Consider the following 16,769-nt stretch of genomic DNA (forward strand, 5'->3'; position numbering starts at 1 on the left):
ACTCCATATCACCGAGGATATGACCTTAGATAGAAAGGAGTGGAGGTCGTGGATTAGGGTGGAAGGTTAGTAGGAGTAGAAGGATAATAGGGGTAGAATGATGCCTTGCCTTGTGACGGTTATGATTGGTCGTAGGTCTAGGAGTGCCTTTGTAGTTGTGTTGTTATTGCCTTTTGATTATCATAACATTTTGCAATTGTAATTGTTCTTGTCTTGTAAAATTTGCATCGCATTTTGTTTTTGTCATTATGATATATATATATATATATATATATATATATATATATATATATATATATATATATATATATATATATATGGGTTTTTCTCTCTTATTTAGGGCAGATACTTTTAAGCCGAGGATCTTTCGAAAACAAGCTTTTTATCTCCATGAGGTAGTGTAAGGTCTGCATACATTCTACCCTCTTCAAACCTTACTTATGGAATTTCATTAGGTATGTTGTTGTTGCAACTCCAACCATGGACTTCACATCAAATAATCTGCAAAGTTTCTGTAAACTAGTAGCCAGAACAGAGTGATGTCTCACAACCAAGAGAGAGCTCAGAGCTCAATGCTCATTCTATCGCAATCACAATTAATACCTTAACATAAGCAATAGCGACTAACCAAAAATTAGTGATCGTCACCTTCACTAGAAATTGCACATTGTTTATGCTCGGTTGATCAAGTTGGAGAAAGGTAGAGTGTATAAGAATAATATAAAATATAATATATTTGTAATGCTTATATTAGCAATGATGTATTAGTTATGATTGCATTAGTTGTGCTTTTTTATGCAGTGTTTTATTTGGTGTATTAAAAATAACATGTGTTGCATAATTATTTTTTTTAAAATAATATTTATTTTCAAAAATACCACCTACAAATACGATGGAAAAGATGTGAAAAAGATTTTGAGTGACAATTGTGTCTTTATTATATTACTAAGGAAAAAAGCATAAATTCCTCCCTAAAGTTGTATCGAAAAGTTAGTTACACATTTAAACTATCATATCGACCTATACATACCTAAATTACCCAAAAGTGAATTTATTACCCTCGAAACGTATAACACCACTCTCACAGTTTTTGGTGTATTAGACTCACCGCCACGTCAGCAATTATATTTTTTTAATATTTTTTTCATTTATTTTCTTTATTAATTAATTTTTTTATTAACTGTATTTTATACTAATTAACTCCTAATTAATTATTAACCACCCATCCAATTTTTTATATTTTTTTCTTTTATTTTCTTTATTAATTAATTTTTTTTTATTAACTATATTTTATATTAATTAGCTCCTAATTAATTATTAATCACCCATCCGATTTTTTATATTTCTTTTCTTTATTAATTAACTTTTCTTTTATTAACTATGTTTTATACTAATTAACTCCTAATTAATTATTAATCACCCATCCAATTTTTTATATTTCTTTTCTTTATTAATTAGCTTTTCTTTTATTAACTATATTTTATACTAATTAACTCCTAATTAATTATTAACCATCCATTCGACCTCCCCCCAACCCCCCAACCCCAATCGTCTTCTCCACCAAAATCTTTTTCTTAATGGTTTTTGAAAGAAAAAAATTAAGATTCAAAATAGGAAGTAAATGGAGGTGAGTGTGAAGAAGAACATGGTAGATGGGTGTAAAGAAGAAATGACGTGGGGGTGGGGTGATTTTGTTTTTTTTTATTTTTTTTACTTTAATGGATTTTGAAAGAAAAAAAATCAAGATTCAAAATGGAGAGTAAATGGAGGTGGGTGTGAAGAAGAAGAGGGTAGGTGGGTGTGAAGAAGAAAGGACGTGGGGGGTGGGGTGATTTTGTTTTTTATTTTTTTTAAAATTTAATTTTAGTGTCTGACGCGCTATATTTTTTTATTTTTTTGCGACGTCAGTTTTAGAGGGGTAATAAATTCACTTTTGGTAGTTTAAAAAAGGGAAAGGGGCAAATATACCCCTCAACTTTATAATTTAAAGCAGATATACCCTTCATTAAAAAAATGGTGCATATATACCCCTTCCGTCTAATAAATAGTGCATATTTACCCTTTTTGTTAACATATCTATATTTACTTAATTGAAAAAAATTATAATACTAGTTTTTTAATTAAAAAACTATTGGCTTTCAGAAATTATCTCACCTCTTTATTACACCTCTAGACCTGACCCAAATGAATAAAAAAAATTAAATTACTCTTCTACTTAGTCATAAAATGAGTTTGGATCGGGTCTGAATAGATGAAGATTTTTTTTTATTGGGATGGGTCTGGATGCATAAAAAATGGAAGAGGAATTTCTTTTAAGCCATGTAGCGTTTTTGAAATTTAAAATTATATTCTTAACTTAGTTTGTTAACGAAAAAAGTATATATACGCTATTTGTTAAACGATAAGGGTATATATATATCACTTTTTAACGAGGACGTATTTACTCTAAATCACAAAATTAAGGAATATATTTATCTCTTTATCCATTAGAAAACAACTTATAACATGTGTTCCAATTCCATTTTCATTAAATTTCAAATAAGTAAATGTTATCTTCTTTTTTTTGGAAGAAAATATATAATTAAATATGACATTTCATAGTTTTCAAATAAAAAGTGAAAAATATTTGAAACCTATTGCCAAAAAGCTTGTTAAAAATTTCTCTCTTTATTTAAAAAATAATGACCTACTTTTCTTTTTTGTTTGTTTAAAGAAGAATGACTTTTTTTTTGCAACACTTTAATTTCATCTGTTATGTGGCATGTTTAAGATCACGAAATTAAATGATATTTTGATATATTTAACATAATTTTAATTTAAGACCACAAAATTGAAAAATATTCTTTATTTTCTTACACTTTTATTAAGTCAAACTATGTCATTTTAAAAAAAAAATAGGAGAGTAGTAAGAGCCTGTTTGGATGGACTTATTTTAAGTAACTTATAAGTTGAAAACTACTTATAAGTAAAAGGAATAATACACAAGTATCCCCTCCAACTATGCTCGAAATTTCAACTACACACCTTAACTTCACTAAGGTCATATTACCCCCTGAACTCATTTATTTGTAATTTCGTGCACCTTATTTGCATACGTGACACACTGAACCAGCACACGCGCCTCAACTGCGTGGATTCATGGGGTGTGCCACATATGCAATAAGGTGCACGAAATTACAAAATAAATGAGTTCAGGGGGTAATAGGACCTTAGTAAAGTTAAGGTGTGTAGTTGGAATTTCGAGCATAGTTGGAGGGGGTACTAATATCTTTTTAATTAAAAAAAAATAGGTGCAACCCAACTTATTTTTTTTGACTTATCAATTGTTTTCAACTTATAAGCTATTTAAAATAAAATAAGTCTATACAAACAAATCCAATTATTTATTATGACTTATTTTAAGCACAATATAACTTTAGGTTGATCAATCAAACACTCAAAAAAAAACCTAACAATAACTTATAAATAACTTATAAGGCAATCCAAACGGCTCTAAGTAGTTCATCGAAGAAGGGAAAAAAAAAATGCACTTCTCTCCTCCGCGCAAGCCCGTGCCCGTCAATAGCCACTTACCCGGCTTTAGAATAGTTCAAAAGCGGCATTCAAAATCATAACTAACTCTCCACTTTCTACGACTTACCTTAAAAAAAAAAAACTTCACATTTTTCTCACATCTGTCATCTTCTCCTTCTCCACACACACATTTCCACAGGATTAATCAGTTAAGCACATAAGAGCAAAAAATGGCAGCAACAGCAAAAGAAGCAGGAGGCCCCGGACGATTGACTTCGGCGTACAGCGAAGTCCAACATAACCGTCTCATTGTATCCCTTCCTCTGCCTTCTGTCCTCAAAAATCACTTCTCTGTCATTGATGGCCCTCCTAGTTCTGCCGCGGGAAATCCAGGTTGCTTTCACTTTTCTCCATTAGGAAATCATTTTGCTAAGTGATTCTCTCAGTTAATAACTATTAATTGAACGAATATCTGAGAATCAATTCAGTGGTGACTTGCTTCTCTCTTTTTTTTTTTTTTAAATTGTGGAGATGCTTTTTTCTGTGGTTGAATTTTAGTTAATTGTTTGTGTTTCTTATTTACAAAAAGTATACCTTTGAATGTGCAATGGGAATGGAAATAAAACTGACATTCGCTTGATGCGTAACACGAGCATTAATTATTACTAACTACGTACTCTAGTCTCTAGTTGAATTATAGATGTTAGATTTATGGATTTTGATTAATTGGCAAGCTTCATAATTTGATAACGGACCTGCATCCTTGATATAAGTTGATTAGAAGTTTGATGATCTGAAACTTTTCTTAAGAAAAACCAGAAGGTTGTAACACTGAGATTACATTCGTTCCATTTAGTATGACACTATCTTATAACTCGGTACAAAAAAAAAATAACACCATTATATATATCTGGGAACTCATTAATCTTAACATTCCTGTTTTATATGCTTGTATAGGAACGGTAGTTGAAGGCCACTAGATACTAATAGTATTTTTAGAATGTTAAACACATGATACATAGAAGCATTTTATTCAGGTATAATTTCAAATATATACAATAAACTAATTAGTTTTCAACAAATATAGTCATGTTTTATTTACATTACTTATACATGAGCTATACACTCAATATACATTTTGATACACTCAAAAACAGAATATACCTTGACTATACATGAAATATACACTGACTATACATGCCTATACAACGAATGATGATTTTTTTGATAATTACTTTTGCCGAATGGCCATGTGGCTTAATTATCCCTTTTATTTATTTGGTAGTATAAGTAACTAGTAAATTAGAAGATTTATAAGGCCTCTATCTTCCTATACTTGGTGCCAAAATTAGGCCTAGCTAATCTTAGACTAAATAAAAGTTGTCCAAAATGTTATATCAAAGAAACACAAACGTAGGTTTTTACTTAGTGCATGGTTATTATTAGTCATGTGGTTTTCCAAGAGATGGCAGTGAGTTCTTTGCCAAATTTGGTGGTGTGGGGAAGATTAGAATTATTTTCATCTTGAATCTAACACTGTCACAAAGTACTATTCCTCGCAAAAGAATTTTATATTTTTCTTTTTACTGAGTATTTGTCACTCCATTTGTTTTAAAAAAAAACACCAGAGCTTTAGTTTGGTATGGTCAGTTTGAAAAGGTTGAAACTAATAATGACAAATAAATGAGGCTAATCTAATTTTATTCTCAAAATGGATTTAATTTTTCCATATAAACACATCATACATGTTCAGTTTCCCATCTCATTAGCCCAAGAAATAGAACAATGCTAAATGTTCTGTTACAAACAACGCTTTTTGTATGCTTAGCTTCATATTCATTTTAACATCAATATTGTAGGTGAAATTGCAAAGCTTTTTCCAAATCTGTTTGGGCAGCCTTCCGTGTCATTACTGCCAGGTCACACATCTGGAGCTGCATTGGATCATAATATTAAAATCGGGGTTGTATTATCTGGAGGACAGGCTCCTGGTGGGCATAATGTCATCTCTGGAATTTTTGGTGAGTGCTTTTCCAATGGTTTTTTTACTTGCCTATGTATAGTTATTAGTACATAAGATGATGCACGTGTGTATCTCAGCAATTAGTTGGTTATTTTTCTTCTAGACTATTTGCAGGAGAAAACGAAAAGTAGCACACTCTATGGATTCAGGGGAGGTCCAGCAGGGATAATGAACTGTAAATATGTAGAGTTGACAGCGGATTTTGTTTATCCTTACAGAAATCAAGTAAGAAATTTCTTCATCTTTAGGGTTGGAAGTTCATAAATATGATCAAGAACCTCCACTCCCTCAAGTACCAGCAATTATTTTCCTACTGACGTAAATGAATTGAAATGAAGTGAATGTTTTACTTTCCATCATCCAGTTAAAATACATGGTCTTTGTCTGCACATGCTCCAAACAAATTTTGCTTGTGGACTTTTATTGAAAAAATATTTTTCTGTCCAGATTTTTTTGTAACAATATGATGGCAACTTATTTAGCTTATGATGAGGGAACTTCAGACCTCTTGTTTTGATAATTAAATTTTTCATTAATCACCAAGTAAGGACGTCACATTGCTAAGCAAAGCAGGTCACAGCTAGCTAATCTCAAGGAGAATTCACACTCTCATCATCCTACACATCAGTGCTACCTTTCTAGATGTATCATTACAAACTTCAAGTTGACTTCCAACTTAGACGATGAGTTTCTGTAGTAAATTTGTAATGCACCCTCAGCCCTCACATTACAGACACATACTATTTCTCTGGCAACACTTTCAAGCTCCCTTTTTCCATCAAAAATCTGATAGTTCCTTTCTCTCCATATGGAATATATATATTCAACATACATCATGGAAACTTTGTCTATTGTGTTTTACCTATGGTAGGACTGGTTATCCAAGAGAAGTACTGCTGCCATGAATTGATCAGAGTTGTTTGAATTTTGCAACTCGATTAAGCGAAATCTCTACCTTCGGTTTCGTGGATATTGTATCCTTAATGTTTTCTCTTTTTGATTTACTGCCTAGTTTTACTTCCATAGAACATGTGTCATTGATAATATTTTTTCAGGGTGGCTTTGATATGATCTGTAGTGGTAGAGACAAGATAGAAACCGATGAACAGGTTATCTTTCTTTTGTTTCATATTCAAATAGGATTCATCATATTCTGCTCTTCATCACTTATCAACATCTTTTTGTTTCTTCTATCTTTTCTATGCAAACTACGTTTCCTTGTAACTCAGTCTGCATAATACTATTGTTTTATTTTTTTTTCAGTTTAATCAAGCTGCACAAACAGCTAAGAAACTTGATTTAGATGGGATTGTTGTGATTGGTGGAGATGATTCAAATACAAATGCTTGTCTTCTAGCTGAGAACTTCAGGTAAATATTATCATTATATTGGACTGGCTCATGGTACTCATCATTGGCATCCTTCTAATGGAACTTTGTTTATTTGGTGCTATTGAAGGGGTAAAGGTTTGAAAACACGGGTTATTGGATGCCCAAAGACAATTGATGGTGATTTGAAAACCAAAGAAGTTCCTACTAGTTTCGGATTTGATACTGCTTGCAAGGTAATTGTTTTCCCTTTTGTCTTATTTCCTAAATCCTAGCTCCATTTTATTTCACATTATTTCTATAAATAACATCTAGTTAGCACTACTCTCTTGACCTTTGATTTTTGTTATTTCTAGTATGCGATACATTTTTGAAATAGTGTTAACTACAGAAGAATTTTGTGCTGTCTCTGTCTTATACTCAAACTGCTGTGGAAGTATTTCATCCAAACTCTTATTGCTTTCTTAGTTTTCTGAGTAATGAAATATTATCACCAAAAAGTTGATAACTTCGGTAGGTTACTCCTATCTTTGGAATGGATAGATAGAGATTATCCAACTTCACAATTTCGGTGCAGATATATGCAGAAATGATAGGAAATGTCATGATAGATGCTCGTTCAACAGGAAAATACTATCACTGTAAGTACATAAATTGCGGACAACTTGGGATACTACTTTATACATGCGTAACTTTGAGAACTAGGACTTGTTTCTTCTAAATAAATTTATAATTTTAACTCTCAATACTATTATTTTATGTTCATTTTATTAAGCAATTTGTGGTTTCTTTTCTCTAGTTGTAAGGCTTATGGGTCGTGCTGCATCTCACATCACATTGGAGTGTGCTCTACAAACCCATCCGAACATTACCATCATTGGCGAAGAGGTAACTGTTATGCATTACATATTACTCTTAGTATGTGCTGAAAACTTGAAGAGAGAATTCTGTATTCTCCTAGAGTTCATTACAAGTCACAGTTTTATGAGAATAACTGTTCTGTTCAATGATACTGTTGTGAACGAGCTTTATTTGTGCAAATATAAAATGCTGAAAACTATCTTATTTTTTTTTCAGGAAGTAAATTCTTTCATATCTGTAATTATATGTGGAATTTGTTGTGTTACTTTTGGTAATAGAGAGTTATTTCCATGTTGTAGATGATTTTACATTCCACTCATATTTAAGTTAATTGTAAGTACTTTCTCCACTGCCTCAATTATGAGTCACATGATTTGCTTGCCTGGAGTTTGAAAACAAAAGTTTTCACTTCCGACTTTGTAAAAAGCTGCTCCTTTAAGATGAACGTAATATCATCAAAAGATGCTGGTCTTAAATAATAGAGGATAAAGATAAACGTAGCTTCTAACATTAATTTCCATGATGCCTCTTTGGTGATTCTTTTCTTGTTCTAGTCTTTTTCTTATTTTCTTCATTTTTGCCCATTTCTCTTGTTTCTGGGGAGGAATTTGGTGTTTGGAGTCCCAGTCAAGTACAGACTCAAAGAACCAATAATTTTTTTTTGAAGTAATGGGTTATTTTCGGAATTTCAATTTTATTCAAAGAGTTTCTCTAAGTTTCTATTGTATACCATGTTTAAGGAAAAGACCTTAACTTCACCACTAAAATCACTAGGTCGGGACTTCAGTGCATGTCATCGAGATGATTGATCGGATTGAAATTTCATTTCCATGGTTTATTTTTTCTGAAAAGTATTCTGTAAAGAGGAACATGTCAAGTATGTTAGTTAGAATTATTTTTATAGGAACTGTTTCGTGATTTTTCCCTAATATTGACAAAGGTACTGTTTTGCTACAGGTTGCAGCCCAAAAGCAAACACTTAAAAGTGTTACAGATTACATTGTAGGCGTAATTTGCAAACGAGCAAAACTTGGTTACAATTATGGGGTTATACTAATACCCGAAGGCCTCATTGACTTCATTCCAGAGGTTTAAACTCTTAACTATAGAAATGATATTTCCACTCTATTTCTTATTGTATAACTTTTGATCATGGTTACCTCCATTTCACTTTGTTCTCCTTTCAGCTTGTTCTGTCTTTTCCATCTGATTTGGTTGATTCATTATTATCATGAACAGAAAAAATCAATTAGTTGTTGTTAAGATTCTCTCTCTTATTTCCAGGTGCAACAGTTGATTGCAGAGCTCAATGAAATCCTGGCTCATGATGTTATTGATGAAGCTGGAAGTTGGAAAAAGAAACTCCGAAGCCAGTCTCATGAGCTCTTTGAACTCCTACCACAAGCAATTCAGGAGCAGTTACTTCTTGAAAGAGATCCACATGGAAATGTCCAGGTACTCTTCTTCAGTTCCATGGAAGTCAGGCAAATAGGACAATTGCTCATTTAGTCAAGTCATACTATGTTCTTTTTCTTCTAGTACATTTTCTTTTGCAATTTCTACAGGTTGCCAAAATAGAAACTGAGAAAATGCTTATTCAAATGGTGGAAGCTGAACTGGAAAGCAAGAGGAAGGAAGGTTCATATACCAAACAATTTAAAGGGCAGTCTCATTTTTTCGGGTAATTGATACCACTTAGGCACTTACATTTGACTTGTCCCTTTCTGCTTTAATAACCTATAATTGATAAGAGTACTTAGTACCGCTTTCCTAAGTTTATCCTGATAATAGTTCTTACTTGAATCTGTTTTCTTTGTAGTTACGAGGGTAGATGTGGTTTGCCTTCAAATTTCGACTCCAACTATTGCTATGCATTGGGCTATGGGGCTGGAGCACTTCTTCATTCCGGAAAAACAGGCTTGATATCCTCTGTCGGTGTTTCCATGCCTTCTTATATCTTCCCTCATTTCTCCCTTCCTTTTACGTAACCATCTTTCATGTTATACATCTGGAACTTTGATTATTTGCAATTTATACTGACACACTTGTTCATATTTAGGTGGGAAATTTGAGAGCTCCAGTTGAAGACTGGACAGTCAGTGGAACAGCGCTAACATCTTTGATGGATGTGGAAAGGAGACATGGTATCAACCTCCTTCCTCTCTTGTTCATTGAATATGGTATTATGGTGTATTCTCCCTATTGATAAGCAAGAGTCTTAGAACTGCTAAGTGCCTGATTTTACTGTTCAGACTTTTGCTCTTCTGTTTGGATAAATTTAGCTGAATACCTTAATGCTAAAAGAAATTATTTGAAATTTTCTATTCTGAAGCATCTACTTAGTCATTTCACGCATATATTCAGGCAATTCTCACCTAAGGACAAGTGCCTTTCTTAGTCTTCGAAAATACATGGAAACCATTTCCTAAAAAAAAAAAAAGCAAAAAAGAAAAACTGAATTAACAAGGAACAGCATGCTTGCAAAAATAATTATAATAAAAAAAAGTACCCAGCTTTAACATCATATGAAAGAGTCACACTTAATTCAACTTCTTCTTGTATGCGTGAGATTCCGTGTTTGAGCCTTCGGGGGATTGACACCCCTTGCTTATATGATGACCCATAACCAAGTTATTTTTATATAGACAAGGCCTTGGAGTGTTAAAGAGTCACATATCTTAAATTAGTAGTATTTAGCTTGATAACATTGTGAGCTTCTCAATACGAGTAGATCTAGGATGTAGAATCAGTAATTTGAGTTCTCAGAACTAGTTTGAGTAGCTTCCACTATAGCCACTGGTAATTTGAAGCAGTGGGTTTGATTCTCTTAAAGAGTACCAATGATAAGGGATTTTCACATATACATACAAGTTCAGAGCGGAAAGTAAATCCTGCATAGACACTAGATCTGCCCTTGCCTTCCAGATCTGTCATGTTTTGGCTAAGATTCCATGCTATATTTTTTATGAAGTGATCAAACTTTTGCAGGTAAGTTCAAGCCTGTGATAAAAAAGGCAATGGTGGAACTAGAAGGTAAAAGTTCCATTATGCTATGGATCATATAGAATCCTTTCTGCTGTAATTTTGGGTAGTTAAAGCCTCACATTTGTTCAACTCCCAGGTGCTCCTTTCAAAAAATTTGCTTCCTTGCGAGAAGATTGGGCTCTAAAGAATAGATACTTCAGCCCTGGTATGTCATTACTATTGTTTCTAGAAACATGTTAAGTTCTTATTATTCATACTTGAATTTTTAACCTTTAAAAGCATGTATTAACCACAACGTTGAGAGATTTTGTTCCAAATACAGAGCTAATTAGGCTATTGATGTCCTTATTAATTTGAAATTTTGTGGATGTGTGTGGTGTCTTTTTTTAATCTGGCACAATCTTTATTGGGTATGGTTGCCAGTTGCCACTATACCCTCCTCTTTATACACCAGTACCTCACAAGTAACATATTCGCTGAAATGAACGTCATTGAGTACATCAAGTGAAAAAAACATAAAGATATCAATAAATCAGATATCTGATAATCCTGTTGATAGTTTTTTTTTTCTACAACCAAGAACATTGATGATCCCAGCAACGACTACCCCGTTTACTCAGTTTTTCTTTAGAATGATTTGTAAGTTCTGCATAGGTGTTCGATGATTTGTATTCATTGTGCACTTCTTTTTTGCTTGGTTATGTATTTGTGAGCAGGTCCACTTCAATTTGTTGGCCCTACATCAAATGAAACAAATCACACTTTAATGCTGGAGTTGGGAGCCAACGCTTAATTGATCCCCAAATCTGAACTCGAGCTTCTGTTCCTTTGAATATTTTCATCAAAACACATTCATCATATGTAGCAAATGGGCTCCAACAGATGGCCAAAACTTGAATACTTTCACAACATGCTGGTTATTTCTTGGAGAATTGTTCTTCTTAGTTTTGCACGGGAAAAAAGTAATTCACATTGTTCAACATCATCTTTTGAGAAAATTGTTTTTGTCCTGTTGTAGAATTTTGGTCTCTAATCTCTATACTAGCAGCTAACACATTTCTGAAGTTAAGGTTAAAAGAGTTGTTCTCTACTACCAAGTTTTTCGTTTTTATCTAAGCATTAGAATTTTGTGTAGCCAGACGAACGGGCAGTCGGTGTCCTCTTGTCATGCCATTGTTTAACTATCACTTTCTCTCTTTTCAAAATAAGTAATGTTTCGCAAAATAAAAAAAGTTCAATTTTATCCTTATTTAAATAAATGAAATTTTACCTAATTAAGAAATCATTAAAAAACTTTTCTTTAAAGACATTTAATTAAGGGTGAGATATTAAAACCACTCCGTACTTCCTAGGAGTGAGTAGTTTTCTTGATGTGTCAAATCTCTCAGCTAAGAACACCACTTATTATAAAACAAAGAGAATAGTTTATTGTTAGTTATTTATCAAATATTTGACAAACATTTCAACAAAACTTTTGACTTGTATAACTTTTCCTGTAATGTTTAATTACATAAATTTTTATTTCATTAATTAAGAATTTGATATTCCATTTTACATCAAAAATGTTTGGGGAGGAAGCACCACAATTAAAGTTTGATATGACAATAAATATGAAAATAAATTGGACACGAGAATTTTACGTGGAAACCACATGGTAGAAGGATCTCACTATTAATATATGGAGTACACTACTCTCTAATACAAGGAGAAAATAACAATTAACACTTCTCTCTTGTAAAAGGAACAACTACTAAAGAGGACACTCAAAACTAAAATATTTATCTTAGTGTATAACACTCTTTGTATTCTTACTCTCTCTTTTTGGGATGATCTAAATGAGGGCAAGAGGTCATCTATTTATAGGAGCAAAAATGCGTTTCTGTCAAAAAGTGAAAACGCGTTTTCTACGCGTTAATTTGTCAAAAGGCAGAAAACGTATTTTCTGCCAAGAAGTTGCATCCTCCTTTTCACCTTTTTCTGCCAACCCAAGCCACCATTTTGACCTCATTTTCACCTTTTTCTGCCAACTCAAGCCACCATTTTGACCTCCTTTTCACCTTTTTCTGCCAATCCAAGCCACCATTTTTGACTTCTTTGTTTCATTCTCCCACTTGAAGATTTTAATTGAGAATCAATTAAGTCTTCACACCATCCTTTCTACCCAATTACTGCAATGTTACATTTTTGTTAGGCCAATAGAAGATCGACACCATATAAACTTGTTACTGTTGATCGGCTTCATAAACATATTTGTCAAGTTGTCATTGGTGTGAATTTTCTGAATATCCACACTGCCTTCTTCCATCTTCTCACGGACAAAGTGATACTGAACTCATATGTGCTTTGTCCTTGAATGAAATATCGAATTTTTTGCAAGATGCAAAGCGCTCTGACTGTCAAAAAATAGAGAAATATTCTCTTATTTGTTCCCGAGCTCCTCTAGTAACATCTGCATCCATATTGCCTCTTTGCTAGCTTGTGTAACTATTATATATTCTTCTTCCGTCGTAGATGTAGGCACGATAGATTGCAGTTTTGAAAACCCATCTTACAGCTCCTCCAGCAAGAGTAAACACATAACCTATGGTGGACTTACTTTTATCAAGATCACCTGCATAATCCGAATCAACATAACCTTTAACAGTAAAGTCTGATCCTCCATAACACATTGTAACATCTGAAGTACCTTTGATATATCTTAGGATCCTCTTAACAGTATTCTAATGCTCTCTACCAAGATTAGTCATGTATCGACTAACCACTCCCACTGCTTGTGCAATGTCAGGTCTTGTACATATCATGGCGAACATTAAACTTTCCACTACTGATGCATACGGTACTCGAGACATCTCTATCTTCTCTACTTCATTGCTAAGACACATACTTGAGGATAAATTGAAATTAATAGCTAGTGGGGTAGAAATTGACTTACAGTCTTGCATCTTGAAGCGTCGTAAGATTTTCTTCAAGTAGTTCTCTTGAGAAAGCTAAATCTTTCTATTATTTCTATCTCGGTGAATTTCCATTCCTAGAATCTTATTTGCTGATCCCAAATCCTTCATTTCAAACTCCCTAGCCAACTGTGCCTTTAAATTTGTAAGACGATTTTTGTTGGGGCCTACTACTAATATATCGTCAACGTACAACAGCAAAATAACAAAATTGTTATCACCAAATCTCTTGTAATAATCACAAGGATCTGAACTATGTCTGTTGTATCCAAGGCTTATAATGAAGGAATCAAATCTCTTATACCAACATCTCGATGCCTGTTTGAGACCATATAGAGATTTGTTCAACTTGCAAATCAAGTTCTCTTTTCCCTATTCTTCAAAACCTACTGGTTGGAGCATGTAAATTTCTTCTTCAAGTTCTCCATGAAGAAATGCAATTTTGACATCTAACTGCTCCAAGTACAAGTCAAATGTAGCACACATCGCCAGGACCACTAGAATTGTTGTGAGTCAAACCACCGGATAAAATATCTCATTAAAGTCTATACCTTCTTTCTGAGCTAATTCTTTCACCACCAATCTTGCATGATACTTCTCCATTGATCATTGCTATTGCGTTTGATCTTGTAGACCCATTTGTTTTCAATGACCTTCCTTCCTTGTGGTAATTGAACAAGATCCCATGTTTTATTTTTATGATGAGCTTCAATTTCTTCTTGCATTGCTTCCACCCACAGAGATGATTCTTGGCCTTTCATAGCCTCGTGAAAAGTTGAAGGCTCTCCATCTTCTGTTAGTAGATAGTATGCAATATTACTCTCCATAGAATAATCTGAGTGCCAGGCTGGTTCTATTCTCTCCCTAGTTGACCATAGAACTTGTGAAGTTTCAATCTCAGCTTGCTCTGGTTCTTCGTGCTCTGGTGCTGCTTTAGAAAAAACTGAAACTTTTTCTATTTCTCCAACTTCAACTGTAGTAGTCTCTGACTTTTCTTTTGAAGTGCTATCTTTTTTTGCTTGTATCTTATTTTCAACAAATACAACATCTCTGCTGATTACCACTTTGCGGGCTGTGGGATCCCATAAGCGATACCCCTTGACTCCATCAGCATACCCTAAGAAAATACATTTCCTAGATTTTGGATCCAACTTCGATTTTTCTTGGTATTATACATAACATAAACAGGACTTCCGAATATATGTAAGCTAGAATAATCAGCTGGTTTTCATGTCCACATCTCCATTGGCATTTTCAAATTAATTGTGGTTGATGGTGACCGATTGATGACATAACATGTGGTTTTGACTGCTTCTGCTCAAAATGGTTTTTCCAATCCTGCAATTGCCAACATAGCTCTTGTCCGTTCCAATAAGGTTCTGTTCATCTGCTCTACTACTCCATTTTGTTGTGGAGTATATGCCACCGTGAACTGTCGTTTAATACCTTCTTATTTACAGAAGTTATTAAATTCATGACCAGTGTATTCTCCTCCATTATCTGTCCTCAAACACTTGATCTTTTTCTCAGATTCAAGTTTCACCCACGCTTTGATTTTTTTGAAAACCAAAAAAATATTTGCCTTTCTCTTGATTGGATACACCCAAATTCTCCTAGAGTAATTATCGATAAATGACACGAAATATTTCGCTCCTCCTAGGGACTCCATCGGTGCTTGCCAGATATCAGAATGGACCAGATCTAATATTTCCTTGCTTTTAGCAGAGAAACTGCTAAACTTTAGTCTATTTTGCTTACTGGTAACACAATACTCACAAAAGGATAGTGAAACTTTTTTGAGCTCTGGAAGAAGCTTTTTCTCAGCAAGAATCTTCAAACCTCATTCCGACATATGGCCAAGTTTATGATACCATATCATCGTTGATTATTCAAATGAACTTGCTGATGCGGTTGATGCTTCTCCTTCTTGGTGTGTTTCACCTTTAAGCACATATAGATGTGCAATAAGTTTTTTCGCTTTCATCACTACAAACACTCCTTTGGATATTTTCATGACTCCACCATGAGTCTTATATGAACATCCTTTATCATCTAATTATCCTAAAGATAATAGATTCTTCCTCAAGTCTTTTACATGTCGTACCTCCTGAATGGTGCGCATCGTGCCATCATACATTTTTATTTTGATGGACCCAATATCAATAACATTCAAAGCATTATCGTCTCTCATGAACACAGACCCTCTTGATATAGGATTATATTGATGGAACGGAACCATTCTCTTCGGAAAGTAATGTGTCATGTTGCTCCTGTGTTCATGATCCAGACATCATAAAAATGTATTCTGCCTTCATTATTTGATATTGCTTCACTACATAAAATATCGCCATCATCCGAGGTACATGCAATATTCCCTTGAGCATTTGATGGCTCAGGGTGTTCACTCTTCCTTTTGAACCGACAATCTTTCTTGAAGTGCCCTTTCTTGCCACAGTTGTAGCACTTGATATTCTTCTTACTTCTTGATTGAGATCTGCCATGATTGTGACTTTCACTGGGGCCACGTTCCGTTGGTCTTCCTCTCACCATCATCAAAGCTTCAGCTTGCTGTAAACTTGCTTGTCTGTCTTTATTATTTTTGCATTGATTTTCTTCTTCCAAGACAGCGACTGCAATTTCATCAAAAACTAGACTATCAGTATTATTCGTCAGGTTGATGATGAGTTGAACATACGAGTCAGGAAGACTTTGAAGTAGAAGCTCCGCACATTCAGTCCCCTCTATTTTGCAATCTATTGTTGTAAGTTGCGAAAACAGAGTATTCAAAGTATTGATGTGTTCAGTAACCGACATGGACTCTACCATTCGAAGAGTATACAATCTTCTTTTTAAGAAGATTTTATTATGCAAAGACTTGGCCTCATACAACCCCGTAAGAGTATCTCATATTTCCTTCGCCGTTCATTTTTCAGCCACACTAGACAATACTTGATCAGCTAGTGCCAAGTGTAGATCAGCAACTGCGTTGCTGTCTATGTCATTCCACTTGCGGTCATCAGTAAAGTCTATGGGTCTGCCTTCAATTGCAGCTAAGCAATTATCCTTTCTCAATATCACTTTTATTTTCATTTTCCACAATGAGAAATT

At 33.8% G+C, this 16,769-nt stretch overlaps 1 protein-coding gene across 1 annotated transcript; it reads left to right on the forward strand.

Moving 5' to 3' along the window:
- Window positions 1–3,546: 3,546 nt before the first annotated feature.
- Window positions 3,547–11,803, forward strand: LOC129892176 (pyrophosphate--fructose 6-phosphate 1-phosphotransferase subunit beta-like). The gene is made up of 16 exons (XM_055967734.1): window positions 3,547–3,906; window positions 5,373–5,534; window positions 5,640–5,761; window positions 6,592–6,645; window positions 6,800–6,906; window positions 6,995–7,100; window positions 7,442–7,505; window positions 7,664–7,752; window positions 8,683–8,814; window positions 9,010–9,180; window positions 9,291–9,406; window positions 9,545–9,656; window positions 9,785–9,869; window positions 10,714–10,758; window positions 10,847–10,915; window positions 11,427–11,803. Exons 1-16 carry the CDS (start codon window positions 3,744–3,746, stop codon window positions 11,501–11,503), a joined length of 1,674 nt encoding a protein of 557 aa, XP_055823709.1. The 5' UTR covers window positions 3,547–3,743; the 3' UTR covers window positions 11,504–11,803.
- Window positions 11,804–16,769: the final 4,966 nt, after the last annotated feature.

Source organism: Solanum dulcamara, chromosome 6, assembly GCF_947179165.1.
Source record: "Solanum dulcamara chromosome 6, daSolDulc1.2, whole genome shotgun sequence".
Taxonomy (NCBI): domain Eukaryota; kingdom Viridiplantae; phylum Streptophyta; class Magnoliopsida; order Solanales; family Solanaceae; genus Solanum; species Solanum dulcamara.